We start from the raw sequence: 16164 nt of genomic DNA, 5'->3' as shown, positions 1-16164 counted from the left end.
CCTAGCGTTTCCTTTTCCTTTTCTCAGCAATCAAATACAATAAGCATAAGTGTTAAAGTCGCGAACGATATAAGTCGACAACACACCGACGACGTATGCATACTTGGAATGAGTACATGTTGTTTTGTTGTGTGAATTCTACCGATCAGAGCCAAACTAAACGCAAACGTGGGGTAAATAATATAATTTTTTGGCGAGAGCTGAAACCGTAGGTGGGAAAAAACATGCAAATTGCAACCAGGCGACATCACTGAAAAGACGCCTCCATCTGTCCTGATACATTTTCATAAAGATGGCAATGCATAGGTTTTTCAACGACACCATCAGTTATCTAGGCAGTGCTTTTGTAAAGACCATTTCAAAATTTTCCAGCCAAACTCAATAAAGTTGATTTTTTTTCTTTCTTTTAATGAAGCGCAAAGAGGAAAAGTAACCGTCAAGTGACTGAACGTGAGCGTTCCTATACGCTAAAGCTGCTGTTATTGGAAAGAAGGAGGAAGCTCCCTCATCAGCACAAACAAGGAGACCAGCCTGGGAACTAATCAAAACCTTTCATTGACACAAACATACACACACACACACACACACACACGGGTCTAAATTAGATATCGACAGCACAATCCCTTTTTCAGGCTGCTCACAAAGCCTTGTTTTCCCTCCACACGTGAAACCAAAACTTGGGAGTTTTGGGCAGCATTCAGGTAAAGAGTGAGGTGAGTGGTAGAGAGAGAGAAAGCTTGCACTGCAGTCAAGCTTTTTTTTTTTTTTTTTTTTTTTTTATACATAAGGCCATCTCTGAACATGTGAGGGTTTAGGACGAGCAGTTCCGCATCCATCTTTTTTTTTTGTTTTTCGTTTTACCTTTTTCCTTTTTTTTTTAAAATCAGCACAGAGGTGGTGGTCAGGGTTGCAAACCCCCCCCGGGGCATCACAGCTTGTCCGCAGCGAAAGAGGTTACAACGCGGGTTTGTTTGTTTTTCCCCTCCTCACATTGTTCAACACACAGAGAGAGAGACCAGCAGCTAAATATCACAGTCTTTGACCGCTTTGGGAAATCCACAGAGAGAGACGCACACACGACACCTTTATTTCCAGTCCAGGTGCAGTTTTACTCTCTCGACTTCCTCACAGCCAGCACGGTTGTGAAGCGTTCGCCTTATATGGTCGGCTTGGACTTCCTCTTCCACGTCAACCGCAGAGGAGGCCTGAGGCCTTTAGCGCTCCACACTGCTGCTCCCACACTCTCTTGTCTCCAAGCTGTCCGTCAGTGCCGTAGGTGCCGGGAGCAAGGGGTTGTGATTGGTGCAACCAGAGAAGTTCAGTAGTCTTTCCTCTACAGGTTCTCCTGGTCATTCTCGGGGGTCTTTCCTTTCCCTCTTCCCTCCGTTTGCATGTTTTTTTTTGTAGTTTTTAAGTTTGCATCAGTGTTTAGACGGTGTTGCGCGGCGTGCCGTTCAGTGCCACGGCCTTACTGCAGGGGGAGCCCACGGCCTGGGAGCCCAGCGGACGCTGAGCGGAGACACCCACCTCGAATACTTCGTGAATGGCCTTTCGGAAACAGTGGAAGTTGTAGTCTATCAAACCTGAGGAGGAAAGACAAATACAACTGATAAGACACTTGGTTTGCGTTATTTGAATTAAATTAAAATCAAATTTACCGCACCAATAATTGACATTATTCTATCTTTTATTTGGGGCTAAATGAAATGTTCTTTATGTTGAAGTGTTACTTCAATTTGTGATTGTACAACAGTTGAAAAACTAAAAGATATTGATAGTGAAAGTTATCTTGGAATAATAGTACAGCCATAAAAAATATATGATATAAATATAATATAAATCCAGACAGTCTGATTATCATGATATAGTGGTTTGCCACTTTACCCTGCAGTTTAAAAGTCTCTTTTTGATTGGAAATTTTCCATTGAAAGAATCCGCAATTTTGCATCATAGAACACAAGCAATTGCTGATCCACTTCTCCCTCTCAGAAAAATTCAAAACATGTTGCTATGAATCCTCAATCATCAGCAGCAGCAGACCAGCAGCTCCTGTGAACCCGAGACTCGATACCAGGGTTCGTACACTTGTTTAGCAATCGTTTTCCATGACTTTTCAATGATTTCTCCATAACCTTTCATTGACTTTCCAAGACCCGAAAATCGGTTTTATTTTGACTGCAAATCTTTGATAAGACTTTGTCAAATAAAAAAACACATGCGGCATGTCCGTGGTCTGCGTCTTTCAAAAATCCACTCTGTTGTAACTTTCTTTCATACTTATTGATTTGAATTGTTATTTGAGTAATGCTTTAAGTAATGGTTAAAAGAGAGGAAGTGGTTGTATTCTGTAAGGGCTTTTTTTGTTGTTCTCGTTTTAGTTCACGCCTGCAGTACACACTTGCGGCCACTGTGTGGCATCGTTTGCATGTGAACTGTTGTCCACCTATAGACGTAAGAACGCTCCCCCGGAAGTGTCGCCTTGTGTTTTTTAGCTTCTCCGTTAGCTTTTGCGCGTTAGCCTGGCGAAACCCACACGTCAGGACTGAACGATGGTCTCCGTACGCCTTATTTGCAGAGACGCAGTTAAATCACGTCACACTCGTTGAAACTACGCTTTCCTGGCGTGTTGTCGTTGAATAGAGCATCTAAAAAAACCCATGTGAGGACTGGAGGGTCGCTAAGCACGGCGCTTCCGTGTCAATTTAAATTTTAATCGCACATTACATCACTTTATTTACGTTTTACGCATTCCAAAATATTATCCATGCAATATTTCCATGACTTTTCCAAAACTTTACAGGAAATTTAGATTTTCATGAACTTTTCAATGATCTAGAAATTGCATTTTCAATTTCCAAACCTTTTTCCAGGTTTTTCATGACTGTACGAACCGCGATCAATACACATGTTCTCTGTGGACTTTGGTGCGCACATTCTTAAGAGTATGTCGACTCTTAAGTCTTTAGCCTTTAGTTAAGTGGCTAAAATCAGTTTCCCCACAGCCACGATAACGAGCTGCAGCGTTTCCCCCCCCCCCCCCCCCGACAGCTGACCTTTGCGCTCAAAACTTTCTTCCCGCAGGATGCAGACGAGGGCCAGGAACTTTGTGACCTCTTTCAGATACAGCACGGTTGTGTTGTTGAGCTTGATGATGGCCATCGACTCCTTGTCGTAGGCGCTGCCGCTGCCGTCCTCCTTCAAGCTGTAGCGTCGCACACACACAAAAGTACAACGTTAAAGCGTGAGCAGATAATTAATTTCAGCACACCACACACTGAACGAATCATAAATAAATGCATACGTTATATTTAAAGTAGTGCTGTCAAACGATTGAAATATCTAATCGCGATTAATCGCACATTTATATCTATTCTAAATGTCCCTTTTGTGCTATTTTAATGCTCTTGATTTCAAACCCTCTTGCAGATCTCCCTAGCTATGGAGCCCACCGGGTCCAAGACCCCTCGTTTTCGCAGGGGGGCCGCCCCGGCCGGTGCCTAGCAGCCGATTTGGAACTGGTGCGGACCGGGGGAAATCCGACTGTTATTTAAACAAAGCATCGCGAAGGCCCAACGGCGGATGTTCAGGCGATGCGATGTGATGTCTGCCCAGTGCTCTGAATGTCAAAGTGAAGAAATTCAATTTCACTTACCCGGCGAGACGAGCCACGAGCGGTTCTGTCTCTCGGTTCTGGTGTCAAGTGCCCGCGACCTCGACCCGCTCCGGGATTAGCGACGGGCGTCGCTTCCCCCCAAACAAGCGAGTACAGCGTGCCTGTCGTTTTGTTTGTTTCCGGTCTAGCTAGATCCGGTGCGGTGTTGTAGTTTTTCTAACTTTACTAGTTGTTGCGCGGTCGCCGTTGCAAATAGCTTCCGTTCTAATCGATGAGAGCATTCCCACTGGGCGCGCTACGGAACATTTCGATAGGTAGCAGTTCTATTTTTTGCCGTTGCCGCCGCTGAACCGCGTACATTTCAACCGAGCAGATCGCACCAGACAGGAAGTCCGACACTGACGCACAGCGAAACACTTCCGCCCCCCCCCCCCCTTTCAAAATAAAACACAATAACAGCAGTCGATTAATCAGAGCGTCTCGGAGAGTCATGGTGTACGACGAGAGACTGATTGTTGAACATAAAATCATTCATGACGACAGATCAACAGTTCTTCCACGTCGGAGAATGAAAGAAGCTGTTGTTGTTGTTGTTGTTGTTTCCTTTATACACACAGTCTATCACGGGATCTCGCGACCTCGCGTACGTTGGGACAAATGACCCTGTTAAAACGGTATGTGCGTTATCGCCGTTAATAACGCGTTTAACTGACAGCACTAATTTAAAGCTGTGGAAAATGATAGCTTTTTACTTGGTGATTTATGCTGTTGATGTTAAGATACTCTTTTTTTTTATGTTGCAATTCGACAATACAATAACAATACAAGACAGACAGACAGACCAACAAAAACAACAAACAACAGCATTTGTGACTTTGTGTGTGTGTGTGTGTGTGTGTGTGGTTTGAGAGTAAGAAACATCTAATAATATCTATTGATATTAATAATAATGATAATAAATATTATAATTGTCAGACAGGTAATAGGGTTAGGGTTAGCCAATACCAGAAGTGAGTAAACAAACTCACTTCTAAAAAAATACAAAATTTAAAATTTAAAAATTAAAAAAAAATAAGAAGAAAATAAATCAATAAATGAAAAAAAAGTAGAAGCAAAAGGACAAAAAGGAAATACAACAATGCAAACTTTTTTTTTTCCTTCCCCTTGTTGATATAATTTTGCAATTATAATTATACGAATAATATCAATAATAGAAAATAACTATTATTGAATAGTACGCTCACTTTCAGGAGATCACAGGTCATGGCCCGACAAGCACGACCCAAGTGATGAATAGTAATAAATAAGTAAATAAGTATAAATAATAATAATAAACACGTCAATAGTAATCATAATAGTGTGCTAATAAAAAATAAGTTAAAAAATAAATAATAATAATAATAATAATAAACAGTAATATTAATCATAATAGTGTGCTTTAAAAAAAAAAAAAAAAAAAAAAAAACACATGTTGATGTTAAGATACTCTTTTTACAAGCAAACAAACAAACAAACAAACACAACTCACCCGTAGATGCAGGAGACGTCGATGACCACGTCGATCATGTCACAGCACAGCTCATAGGACTGCATGTCAACGGGGGAGCTGTCCGTGGCAATGTAGATTTTACTGACCACGTCGAAGAGAAAGGCCTTTTCTATCCCTGAATTCTGTCGGCAAGAAAAAAACAACAGACGACGAGGGACAGAGATGGAAGCAGAGAGGAAGGTAAGTTTTACTGTTGCAATGAAACAAAGGCTGGAGAAATAAATCGGGCATTTTTCCATAATTGCAGAGTCATGTTCTTGGTTAACTGCTGTGTCAAGCGTCACAAAACGTGGAAATATCAGGAAATTTGGCTGAAATTACTTAATAATATTGCTTTTTTTGGGGTGCATTCATCTGGAACAACCCCAATGAATTTTAAAGAGGAACTAGACCGGAAGTTCCTATTAACGCTGTTTTTTTTAGTGTGTATCTGCACCATTACCTTGTTTAAGAAGCCCTGAAGGTTCTAAACAAACAGTTCAGCCACTGCTGAGAACGCCGTGTTTTATTGTAATCTCGGGCTCAGCGAGATCTCTGAAAAAATCCGGTCCGGTTACGTAAACACCGGTTCTCCGGAACAGCAGATCCTCCTGCTCCGGGCACTAGTCCGGGCACATCCGGTTGCGTACATTGAACCGCAGAAGAAGAATAACGTCCGTTGTGGAGGTGTTTCACGAGCGACAGTGTCTTCTGACTCTGGGTCAAAGTCATAAAGGGACTGCGGCGGGGAGTCGTGAAGAAGCTATTTTTAAACACTGTTAAATCAATGTTTTGATAATGAGTAGCAGTGCATCCACCGTTCCAGAGGGGGGAGCTGTGCTTCTGAGAGCGGGTGTGCTGATATGTACTGGCCAATCACAACACAGTCTGTCTTCTGGGTACAAGAGTTTGTCTGAAATATTGCGGCTGGGAAACATCGTCAGAAAAGAGGATTTCTATCGGCTCGTTTACAGCAACTAGGAGGTTTTTGACCATAAAAACAAGTTAATGTATGTAAGTAGACCTCCATAACTAACATATATGTGCCTGGTTAATGTCCAAGTGTCAGGGCCACACAACAGGCTGAGAAGAGTGCAATGGATGAACTGCTAACCACTAAGTGGCATCAGAGCTGGCAGCGACTCACAGTCGCTCCGTCATACACAAATCACTGTGCGACTGAAAAAGGTTTTTTATCGACTACTTACAGAAATGAAGATGTTGAGGAGGTTCTCGAGCGTCGGGAGCTGAGGGATGAGCTTCTGCACCACTTTGCTGAAGGCCTCAAAGATGGAGTGGTCGTAAATACTCGTCAAGTAAAAACTGAATGAGACGAAGAGGGAAAAAAAGGGAAGCGAGTGAGTGAGCGAGTGAGTGAGTGGTTACTACCAGGAAAACGCTTCTCACTTCCTTAAAAAGCACGAGAGAAGCAGGTAAAAATTACAAATTAGTCACATCGGGATCACATGAGAAACAGATGGTGGAAGGTAGAAAAGAGCTGTTCGTCAAAGTTACGAGTGTCTGAGAAGAGTGGTGGCTTCAGCCAGACGGACCAGTCTGCACTCGCTTGGCAGAAGCACAAGTTTATAAAGTATTACAGTGACGAGAAAAATAATATACGAGAATATAGAAACAAATACAGTCAAAGAACTAAGCCTCAACATCCAGAGGCGCAGCTTGTGAACAGGCAAGGCAGGACAACTGCTTGGGGCCCCCGAGCTGATAGGGGGCCCCCCGACACTCGGAGCCTAAGGGGCCTGTTTTTACTGAAATGTGCAGTGAGCAGCCGCCTCCCCGTCCCACTTAAACAACAATGACATCTCAGTAGTAAACCCCCCCCCTAAAGGGGCCCCACCTCACTTTAACCTGTGTGAAGTTATCGTTCTGCAAGTTGGGAAATGAAGAGGATTATTTACAGTGTAATGCATATCTTTTTTAACTCAGTTTATATATGTTTTTTTCAGTTATTTATAGTATTTTATTGTTCTTTATATTTATATTGTTTTATAATGTGGGTTCTTTACAGTGTAATGTATTTTTGGATAATGTATATTTTTACTACGTTTATATAGTTTTTTAAAAGCTATTTATAGTATTTTATTGTTCTTTACATTTATATTTTCACATACTTTTTAATCACAAGGTTTTTCCATGTTATTTCATTCATTTCATTTTAATTGTGGAGAGCACAGTTAGCGTGATAGACATTACAGTAGCGTCGTCAACGTACCAGGTTTGCAGATCTTTCATTTTTGACTAAACTGACATAGAACTTTGCATCGTTTTTCTTTATTATTTCCGTCTATTAGCTAAACCAAGTAATTGTGGCTTTAGAAGTAAAACAATGGTTAATTAAGACCTCTGCTAAATGTATAGCTGTGAAAAACATTGTGCATCATGTTATTATTTTTTGTTAAAAGTCCAGATCTTGACTCATGTCCACACTGTAGAAAACTTGGTGACCTTGTTCTGTTGGAGAGTGCCTTCTCTAGTTATTATTATTATTATTATTTCAGCCATACAGGTCATTTTCATTTGACCTCTTGCGCCTTTTGCAGTATGAATCACAACAGGCTCTGGTATCTGGACCACATGTCAGTGTTTCTTCATTAGGAGGTCAGAGAGGAATCTCTCAGTGACACTAAGAGAATGCAGATCATGAACAGGACAGGCTGCTGTATATATATATATATATATATATAATAATAATAATAATAATGATAGGAAATTAGCATGATCATCAAGTGCCTATGACTGGGATTCTACAGTGTGCAGCAACTTTCACTTTTAATGTGCCAACATGTGCTTTATGTCTTTTATTTATTTAATCGCACAACTGTACAGCACTTTGATGAACATTTTATTTTATTTTTCAAATATAAATACATTTTATTTAGAATAGAATACACTCTAATGCACGGTCAAATGGATTACACTATCAAATTAGTACTTTATCTTGATATAAAATACTTCCTAGTACAGTTACAACAGTATGATGTGGGTAAATAAAACAAACACTTGTGAGGACACAATCGTCGTCAAGCAGCTGTTGGTAGCAGTGCCGACTACGAGTTTTTACAACGATCTCAACCCCTGAATCCTGAATTTGAACGCGTTAAACTCAACAGATAAATATGCTACACTTGCTGCCTTGTGTAGTATGTGTTAAAAACTGCTGGTTGTGCGATAAAGCAATAAAAAAAACAATGAAACGTTGAACACACGGCGTACCTGAGATGTAGCTTCTCTAAGCTTGCGTCGGCCAGATCGTCGTTGGCTCTCTGGTGGATGTCTCGCTGAGTCTCGATCTTGTGATCGTCCGAGAGGCCGTCCACTTTGTGGATGAACACCTCGAAGTTGATCTCTGGATTCACCCGATAGGCCCGCGACACGGTGAGGTGAAGCCTGCCCAGAGCCTCCACGTAGTCATCCTGAGAAGAACGCAGTTAATTACATTAACAGTAAATACACAGACACAATAGATATATTTGTAAACAAAGACCCTGAAAAGTAAATTCTGAGAGCCACGGACATATACAGTAAATACAAGACAATGTCAGGGCAACTCGTGTCTTTTCCAGCTGTTGTTAAAAGTGAAGATAGCGAATAGTATATAGAGAAGCTGATCATTTCATGATTTTTATTCCTACGGTAGATTTTTAAAACAGTGATATAATCATTCAAATGTTGCAGAATAGTGAACGACACATTTTTACGGCGTCATAAACGACGAACACACTTTTTCCCACTGCTTTACTGGGACATCATACTGTATAAGTCACATGTACCCTTCAGCCACTCATTTACATAATTATCTTTTAAGAAAGCATGCAAACAAATGATCAGATCCACTACTTAATCAGTTTGTTTCTACAAATTTAAATTTTTTTTTTTTAAGCTAACTAAAGCTTGTACTACAAGATAAAAAAACAAAACAAAATAGTCGTGCCACACACAGCAAATTCCTGTCAAGAAAAACTCAAGATACACCGAGTGCATTATTAAAAAGGTATCGCAATAACAACACACTGTTATTGAAGCAAAGCAGTTATTAACTCGTTTCCCTGGGACAGACTCAGCAGAACAACATCATCACTTTGAGACCAGGTATGAGGAAATGCGTTTTCTGAGGTGAACACACCTCTCCGGAAATATCACGGTGTGACCAACTGCTGAAACAAATTGAATGCGATGCACCTCCTCGAGAGCAAATAAACTCTGCCATCAGAGCCGCGGCTGAGATTACTTTCTCGAAAAGCATTTAAATGTGAAAAGCATCGGCGTAAAAGCCAAAGTGCAAACTGTGGTCTATTCTGGCTTCTCATCACAAGAGTTCATTCTACACAAAGTGGTCTATTAATAGTCAGCAAACATTAAATGTTTTGTTTACTTTAAGGCAGTTATGAAATGTTAAAAAAACACACACACACACACACATTCTTGTACTTGCTGCATACTGAGGACCAGCATTTCCACTTTATAAATCAACACAATTACAAATATCTACTTCATGAATGACATCTATAAATAACTACTGGTTGCAGCACCATAAAATGTCTGCAGGTGGAGTCCACTATACTATGTCGTCCAAAATTAGAAAAAAAATTTGACCCAAAATGTTTGGTCCAAAATTTGACAAAAACGTCAAACTATACTATGTCGTCCAAAATTTGAAGAAAAAAATTTCACCAAAAATGTTTTGTCCAAAATTTGACAAAAACGTCATACTATACTATCGTCCAAAATTAGAAAATAAAATTGACCCAAAAAATTTTGTCCAAAATTTGACAAAAACGTCATACTATACTTTGTCGTCCACAATTTGAAGAAAAAATTTGACCCAAAATTTTTGGTCCAAAATTTGACAAAAAAGTCAAACATACTATGACGTCTTTTTTTTTTTGACAAATTGAGTATAGCATGTTATAGCAACCTAAGGAAGTGATTTCAATGAAAACAAAGTGAGGACCGGCCAAAATGTCCTCACTCCGTAAAAATGACCTCACTTTGTTGGTTAAAAACCCTCACTGTGTCCTCAGTATGCCGCAAGTACAAGTACAAGTACAAGTACAAGTACACACACACACACACACACACACACACGAAAGTGAGTCAAAGTATTTCCTGCTTTTCTGTTTATCAAACTCAATGTCCAGTCATTGCCCACAAGGCCAGAGGAGCAAAAATCAATATTTGCACTCACTGTCAGCAGACCTGAAACACCACCATGTTCTCCCCCCCCCCCCCGCAAACGTTCAGAGCAAGTCAAACAACACAGTCACACCTCGTGTTCTTTACCTGAGCGTCGATGACAAATATCAAAGCCCCGGTTCCTCTGAAGATCATCTCGTAGTCGAAGGCCGGGTCGATGAAGTCGATCTGACCCGGGAAGTCCCAGATCTGGAAGTTGACAAACGAGCTGCTGGAGATGTCGTCCTTGTAGATCTTGTTGGTGCTCTCCAGGAACAGGGTCTCGTTGGGAGACATCTTGTGGAAAACCACCTGAAATGAGAGTCGAGTTCACGTTTTAAGTAGAAATGGAGGGTGGAGGGTGGTGGAGGGTCTCCAGAATCGGTCAAATACACAACACAGTAATGCTATACTGCAGGTCAGGTGGTTCTAAGACTCACAGTATGAAAATGGAGAACAATAAACTTAAATAGGTGCCATATATAAGAATGTGGCCAAAAACGGTTACTGCATTCAAATTTAAAATACCGAGTTCTTTTAGGTTTTTCGTTTTCTGACGTAACTGGCAACCCGTGGTTGCTCGGCAGCTGAGACTCTACTGACCGCAATGATTGGTAGACGGCGGTAGGTGGCGCCACATGATTTCAAAACATAAACATGATTTGCAGTCTGCAAAATATTGTTTTTAATGCAAATATTTTGTCTGTACTGTTGTTGGTGAGTTCAGTTTGTTACATGAACATTATTCCTGAGTCTCTGTGACATATTAGGAGGATTTTATGACCAGTTGTTTTAGATTTATTAAATAATGCACCTTTAAATAAATTATTACTAATCGAGCAGCACAACAGGTGAGGAAATATTCAGACAAAATTCTGAAATTCTATCTATGCACTGAAAGGCACTAAAGACATGGAAGCTGCTGTGACTATACTTCATTACACATTGAAGTCGAGGACACTGCACTCACATTTGTTTGGACAACTTTGCAGAGATGTGATGCTGAACATGATGTACTGCTCTATTACTCTGAAGTGCAACGGCTGTCTTGTTAGGTCTTGCAGTGGGTGTATGAGATACACAGAGAGACATCAGAGGTACAGAGAAAATGCGACATTCAAGAGTTGGGGTGAATTCCAATTCCTTGCTTAACCCTCAATCTTAACCCTCAATCTCAAAAATGTGCGCTCCCTCTAGTGCAAGTGCTGTCCCCGATTCTCAGAAAAACTAAGTTGAGGGTCAAGTTTAAGGGCTGTATCGCCCTCAATATTGAGATTTTTTTCCGAGACCACCCTTGGGAGCAAGGGCTACCCAGAATGCATTGCGTGTTTTGATATAACAAAGATGGTAGCAAAACGAGTACGCTACAAATGAAGTGTTTTCTTTGTTAATAGAGATATAAAAATGATGAAAACCATCGTATTATCTTAGTTTAGGCCCATATTATGGATTACTGACGTCATTGTTGCGTAACATTTGTTTTTATTTTACGATCTTCTGTCAATAGTCGGCCAGTTGCGGACAAGCGATGGTTTGCTATGGTTTACTTTTCAATAAGTCGTGGTGTGTGGTAACTGTCAGCTGAATATTTGTATGAGTATCATCTTATAACTAACTGACAACCTAATAACTTGACTGACAAACGGATCGTAATAAATAATCCTGACGTAAATGTGTTCTTCTTCTTCTTCTTTTTTTGGAGTTGACAGACTGGACGCAGCTTTCGCGTTATTCTGCCCCCTACAGTCTGAAGACGTCCCTCAACACTTGGTTTTAAGGACCAGTTAAGATTAAGGGTTAAGATTGAGGGTTAAGATAGGAATTGGCCCTTGTTCCGTTTCTGTATACATTTTAAAATATGTGTGGTAAATATGTGTTTAACATTTGCACTAAAAAGGTAATTAATTTGTACACAGACTACGTGTTTAGGGTTTTCCTCATCCGATTGAAATGATCATCTTAAGAGTATATTATCATGTCATTGCGACTCCTCGTGCAGACGTCACATGCAGGACATGAGGTGAAAGGACAAAAGATTGCAGACTCGGTGGTTTGACGCAACGCGTCTCTCGACATTCAGCACTTTTTCAGCTGCGTGGTGTCAAACGGGACACAGCGAGGCAGCAGTTGTAAAAGTTAAGCGTAGTTTCGCGGTGGATCGGGGACTCGGTCGACTCCTGCAGGATGCAGTAACAGGTAGGAGGAAACGGTGGAGGACGTGGAGGACGAGCTTTGGAAACTTGTCCCTCTGACTGAGGTCACAGTCCACTGAAGCAGCAACAAAGCCAAATCACATGTTTTTCAGTCCATGTGGGAGGTGTTCTGGGTAAATATCCGGGTCTTCAGGGCGAGAGGATTACAGGAAAAACAGAGCAAGTGTGTAAGGGAGCACTTCAGTAACAGGAAAGTGCATTTCTTAACTTTTATGTCCTACAGGCAAATGCATGTAGTACTCGCTCTTGGCATGTCAACGCCATATCCGGTCACATTCTACTTGTCCTCTTGAATTCGGACATGAATAATAAAATATTATAGACGGAACCGCCGCGTCTTATCCATTATTCAAACACAATGCCAGTCTGAATGTGGCAGACGTGAAGAATAGTTTGGAGACATCTAACCTTGCTGTATTGTTAGATAAGGAAATGTGTTCAAATCGAGGCTGGTATAATACGTTTGTTTATACTCTAATCACATTTGGTATAAATCGTAACATAACAGCGTTTGATTTAACCTTGAACAAACGAGTCAACTTTTTAAATCGCCGGTATTACAGCAGAGGTGAACCACCTACCCTGAAACAACCACCTACACGAACATTGTCGTTAAAAAAAACTATTGCATTTTGGAGCTCTTTGGAAAACATAGATGCCGTTTCCTGCAGCAAAAGCCTTATATTGTAGGCAAAGTGCATGGTTTACCACTTCAGGTGAATACTTTTACTGGGTTAATAAAGTCAGTCTGGAGTTGAGACAATTGGCACACAAAGTATAAGGGCTGCAACAACATTTATACTTAATTAGGTTCTCGGATTGCCACCTTTAAAGGTGCATTATGTGATAAATCTAAAGCAACTGGCCATAAAATCCTCCTAATATGTCACAGAGACTCAGGAATAATGTTCATATAACAAACTGAACTCACCAACAACAACAGTACAGACAAAATATTTGCATTAAAAGAACTCCCTGCTGCAGCACTTTAAAATGAATATTGCGACTGCATGCTGGCGAGTTAGGCAGCCATTTCTCCATTAACAACTATTCTGATAATAAAAAATAGGCCACAATCAACTTATTGTGGGTGCTTGCTATTGCATTGTGCAATAACATAATGTATCATGCATCCCTGATAGAATAATGCGTGTGTGTGTGTGTGTGTTTGACGCTGCCACCCACCCCTAATAGCTGTGGAATTAAACTGTTTAAATAAATGCCCAAAAATGTATACTTTTTACAGAATATATCGAGTTGAACGCTTATTAGACTAATTTGCATTGGTCTTGTCACCACAGTGACAGACAACAGGTCTACAGGAACCTTTTTATTTCCTCTAAAAAAAAAAAAGCTTCCTGGTACTTCACAATTAAAGGTGTCATGTGTAAAAAATGTGGCCAAAAACAGTAACAACATTCAAATTCAAAATACCGAGGTCTTTTAGGTTTGGTTTTCTGGCCTAACTGGCAACCCGTGGTTGCTCGGCAGCCGAGACTCAACTGAAAGCAACTGGCCATAAAATCCTCCGCCACCTACCGCCGTCTACCAATCGTTGCAGTCAGTAGAGTCACGGCTGCCGAGCAACCGCGGGTTGCCAGTTACGTCAGAAAACGAAAACCTAAAAGTACCTCGGTATTTTTTAATTTGAATGTAGTAACTGTCTTTGGCCACATTCTCACATATGGCACCTTTAAGACCTTTTATGAGATTTTAGGAAAATTTAAGACATTTTAAGGGCCTTAAATTCAAATGTTTGGTTTTTTAGACTCTAAGACCCCGCAGATACCCTGGTCTGTGGCCCCCCCCCCAAAAAAAATCCCTTGAAACGCCCCTGAGTGAGTAGGTAATGACAGGGTGTTGTACAAAGTGCATTAAAAAAATATATTTTGCAGACTGCAAATCATGTTTATGTTTTGAAATCATGTTTTGGGCATGTGGCGCCACCTACCGCCGTCTACCAATCATTGCGGTCAGTAGAGTCACGGCTGCCGAGCAACCACGGGTTGCCAGTTACGTCAGAAAACGAAAACCTAAAAGTACCTCTGTATTTTGGATTTGAATGTAGTAACTGTCTTTGGCCACATTCTAACATATGGCACCTTTAAGACCTTTTATGAGATTTTAGGAGAATTTAAGACATTTTAAGGCCTTAAATTCAAATGTTTGGATTTTAGACTCTAAGACCCCGCAGATACCCTGGTCTGTGCCCCCCCCCCCCAAAAAAAAATCCCTTGAAACGCCCCTGAGTGAGTAGGTTATGACAGGGTGTTGTACAAAGTGCATTAAAAAAATATATTTTGCAGACTGCAAATCATGTTTATGTTTTGAAATCATGTGTTTTGGCATGTGGCGCCACCTACCGCCGTCTACCAATCGTTGCAGTCAGTAGAGTCACGGCTGCCGAGCAACCGCGGGTTGCCAGTTACGTCAGAAAAACGAAAACCTAAAAGTACCTCTGTATTTTTTAATTTGAATGTAGTAACTGTCTTTGGCCACATTCTCACATATGGCACCTTTAAGACCTTTTATGAGATTTTGAGGAAAATTTAAGACATTTTAAGGCCTTGAGACCCCCCAAAATCCCTTGAAACGCCCCTGAGTGAGTAGGTAATGACAGGGTGCAGGTGTTGCACCGATATAAAAACACAGTGTCGTGCAGAGAGGAAGGTGTGGTCGCCGTGCTGTCATGTGAGAGCCACACACACACACACATCATCAGACCTGCTCTCTGCACTCACAGCCGAGTGTCGCACAAATAATCTGACATGTTGAGCAAGCTTGTTAATCTCACAGTCACGTGCTCTTGTAGCCACAGATCAGTAGATCTCTGCAGATGTTCCTAAAACCCACTTGCACCAGCTACACGAAGCTAACTACTCATTAGCTGCCGGGGTAACTTCCTCTCCCTCCACTTGCTAGTAAGCTAAGCCGTGTTTTCCCCCCCAGTATCATCACATAATGCTAAACTAAGTGGCTAGTTCTTCTGGCTAACATCCCACTGACTTGCTGCGGGGGAAGCAGCAGCAGCAGCAGAAGGAGGAGTCGCTCACCTCGGTCGGGGAAAGCTAATAACGACACTCGGGCGCCTCTCCCCTTACCTTCTGTATAGACGACTTTCCGCTTCGCCGCAAGCCCATGAGCAGTATCCTGGGTTTGCTGTCGGACGGCGCCGGGCTGTCCTCGATGTCGGCCTCCTCCTCCTCCTCTTCACCGTAGCCGAAATCTTTGGGGAACGAGTCCGCAACCCCGTAGCTGTCAGCCAGTGGCTCCACATCGTACTGAATCGACATTTTTTTGACCCAACGACTGTCGCTTTCCCCCCGCTTTTCCCCAACCCCTGAACTATTATTCACCACCACAGCCCGCAAAACTCAAGCCTCACGGTGGAAAAACAGTTGGTCAATAATGTTTTTAGCTAGTGGGGAAACACACACAGAGCGTGATCCCACACACATTTCCTTAGGATTTCCTCTACCTTGAAATTAAATCCCACCCCCCCCCCCCCCGCTCTGTCCGGCCTCTCGTTCTGATTGGCTCGCTCGCTTACGTTCTGAAAGGTGATTGGTCCAAACGGCTGTCACTCTAAATGACGTCGGTCGCTGTCACCTGACTAAGTA

General features: G+C 41.5%; 1 protein-coding gene across 1 annotated transcript; it reads right to left on the bottom strand.

Annotated features, from left to right (window-relative positions):
* Nucleotides 1–713: 713 nt before the first annotated feature.
* On the bottom strand, nucleotides 714–15871 carry rragca (Ras-related GTP binding Ca). The gene is made up of 7 exons (XM_083910409.1): nucleotides 15646–15871; nucleotides 10440–10643; nucleotides 8373–8572; nucleotides 6350–6464; nucleotides 5142–5284; nucleotides 3054–3202; nucleotides 714–1583 (listed from the first exon to the last, which is right to left on the bottom strand). Exons 1-7 carry the CDS (start codon nucleotides 15835–15837, stop codon nucleotides 1429–1431), a joined length of 1158 nt encoding a protein of 385 aa, XP_083766535.1. The 5' UTR covers nucleotides 15838–15871; the 3' UTR covers nucleotides 714–1428.
* Between the last annotated feature and the right edge of the window lie 293 nt (nucleotides 15872–16164).

This window comes from Microchirus variegatus (assembly GCF_963457635.1).
Source record: "Microchirus variegatus genome assembly, chromosome: 2".
Lineage (NCBI taxonomy): Eukaryota > Metazoa > Chordata > Actinopteri > Pleuronectiformes > Soleidae > Microchirus > Microchirus variegatus.
The sequence above is the reverse complement of the archived record's forward strand: the minus strand, read 5'-3'. Positions and strand labels throughout refer to the sequence as shown.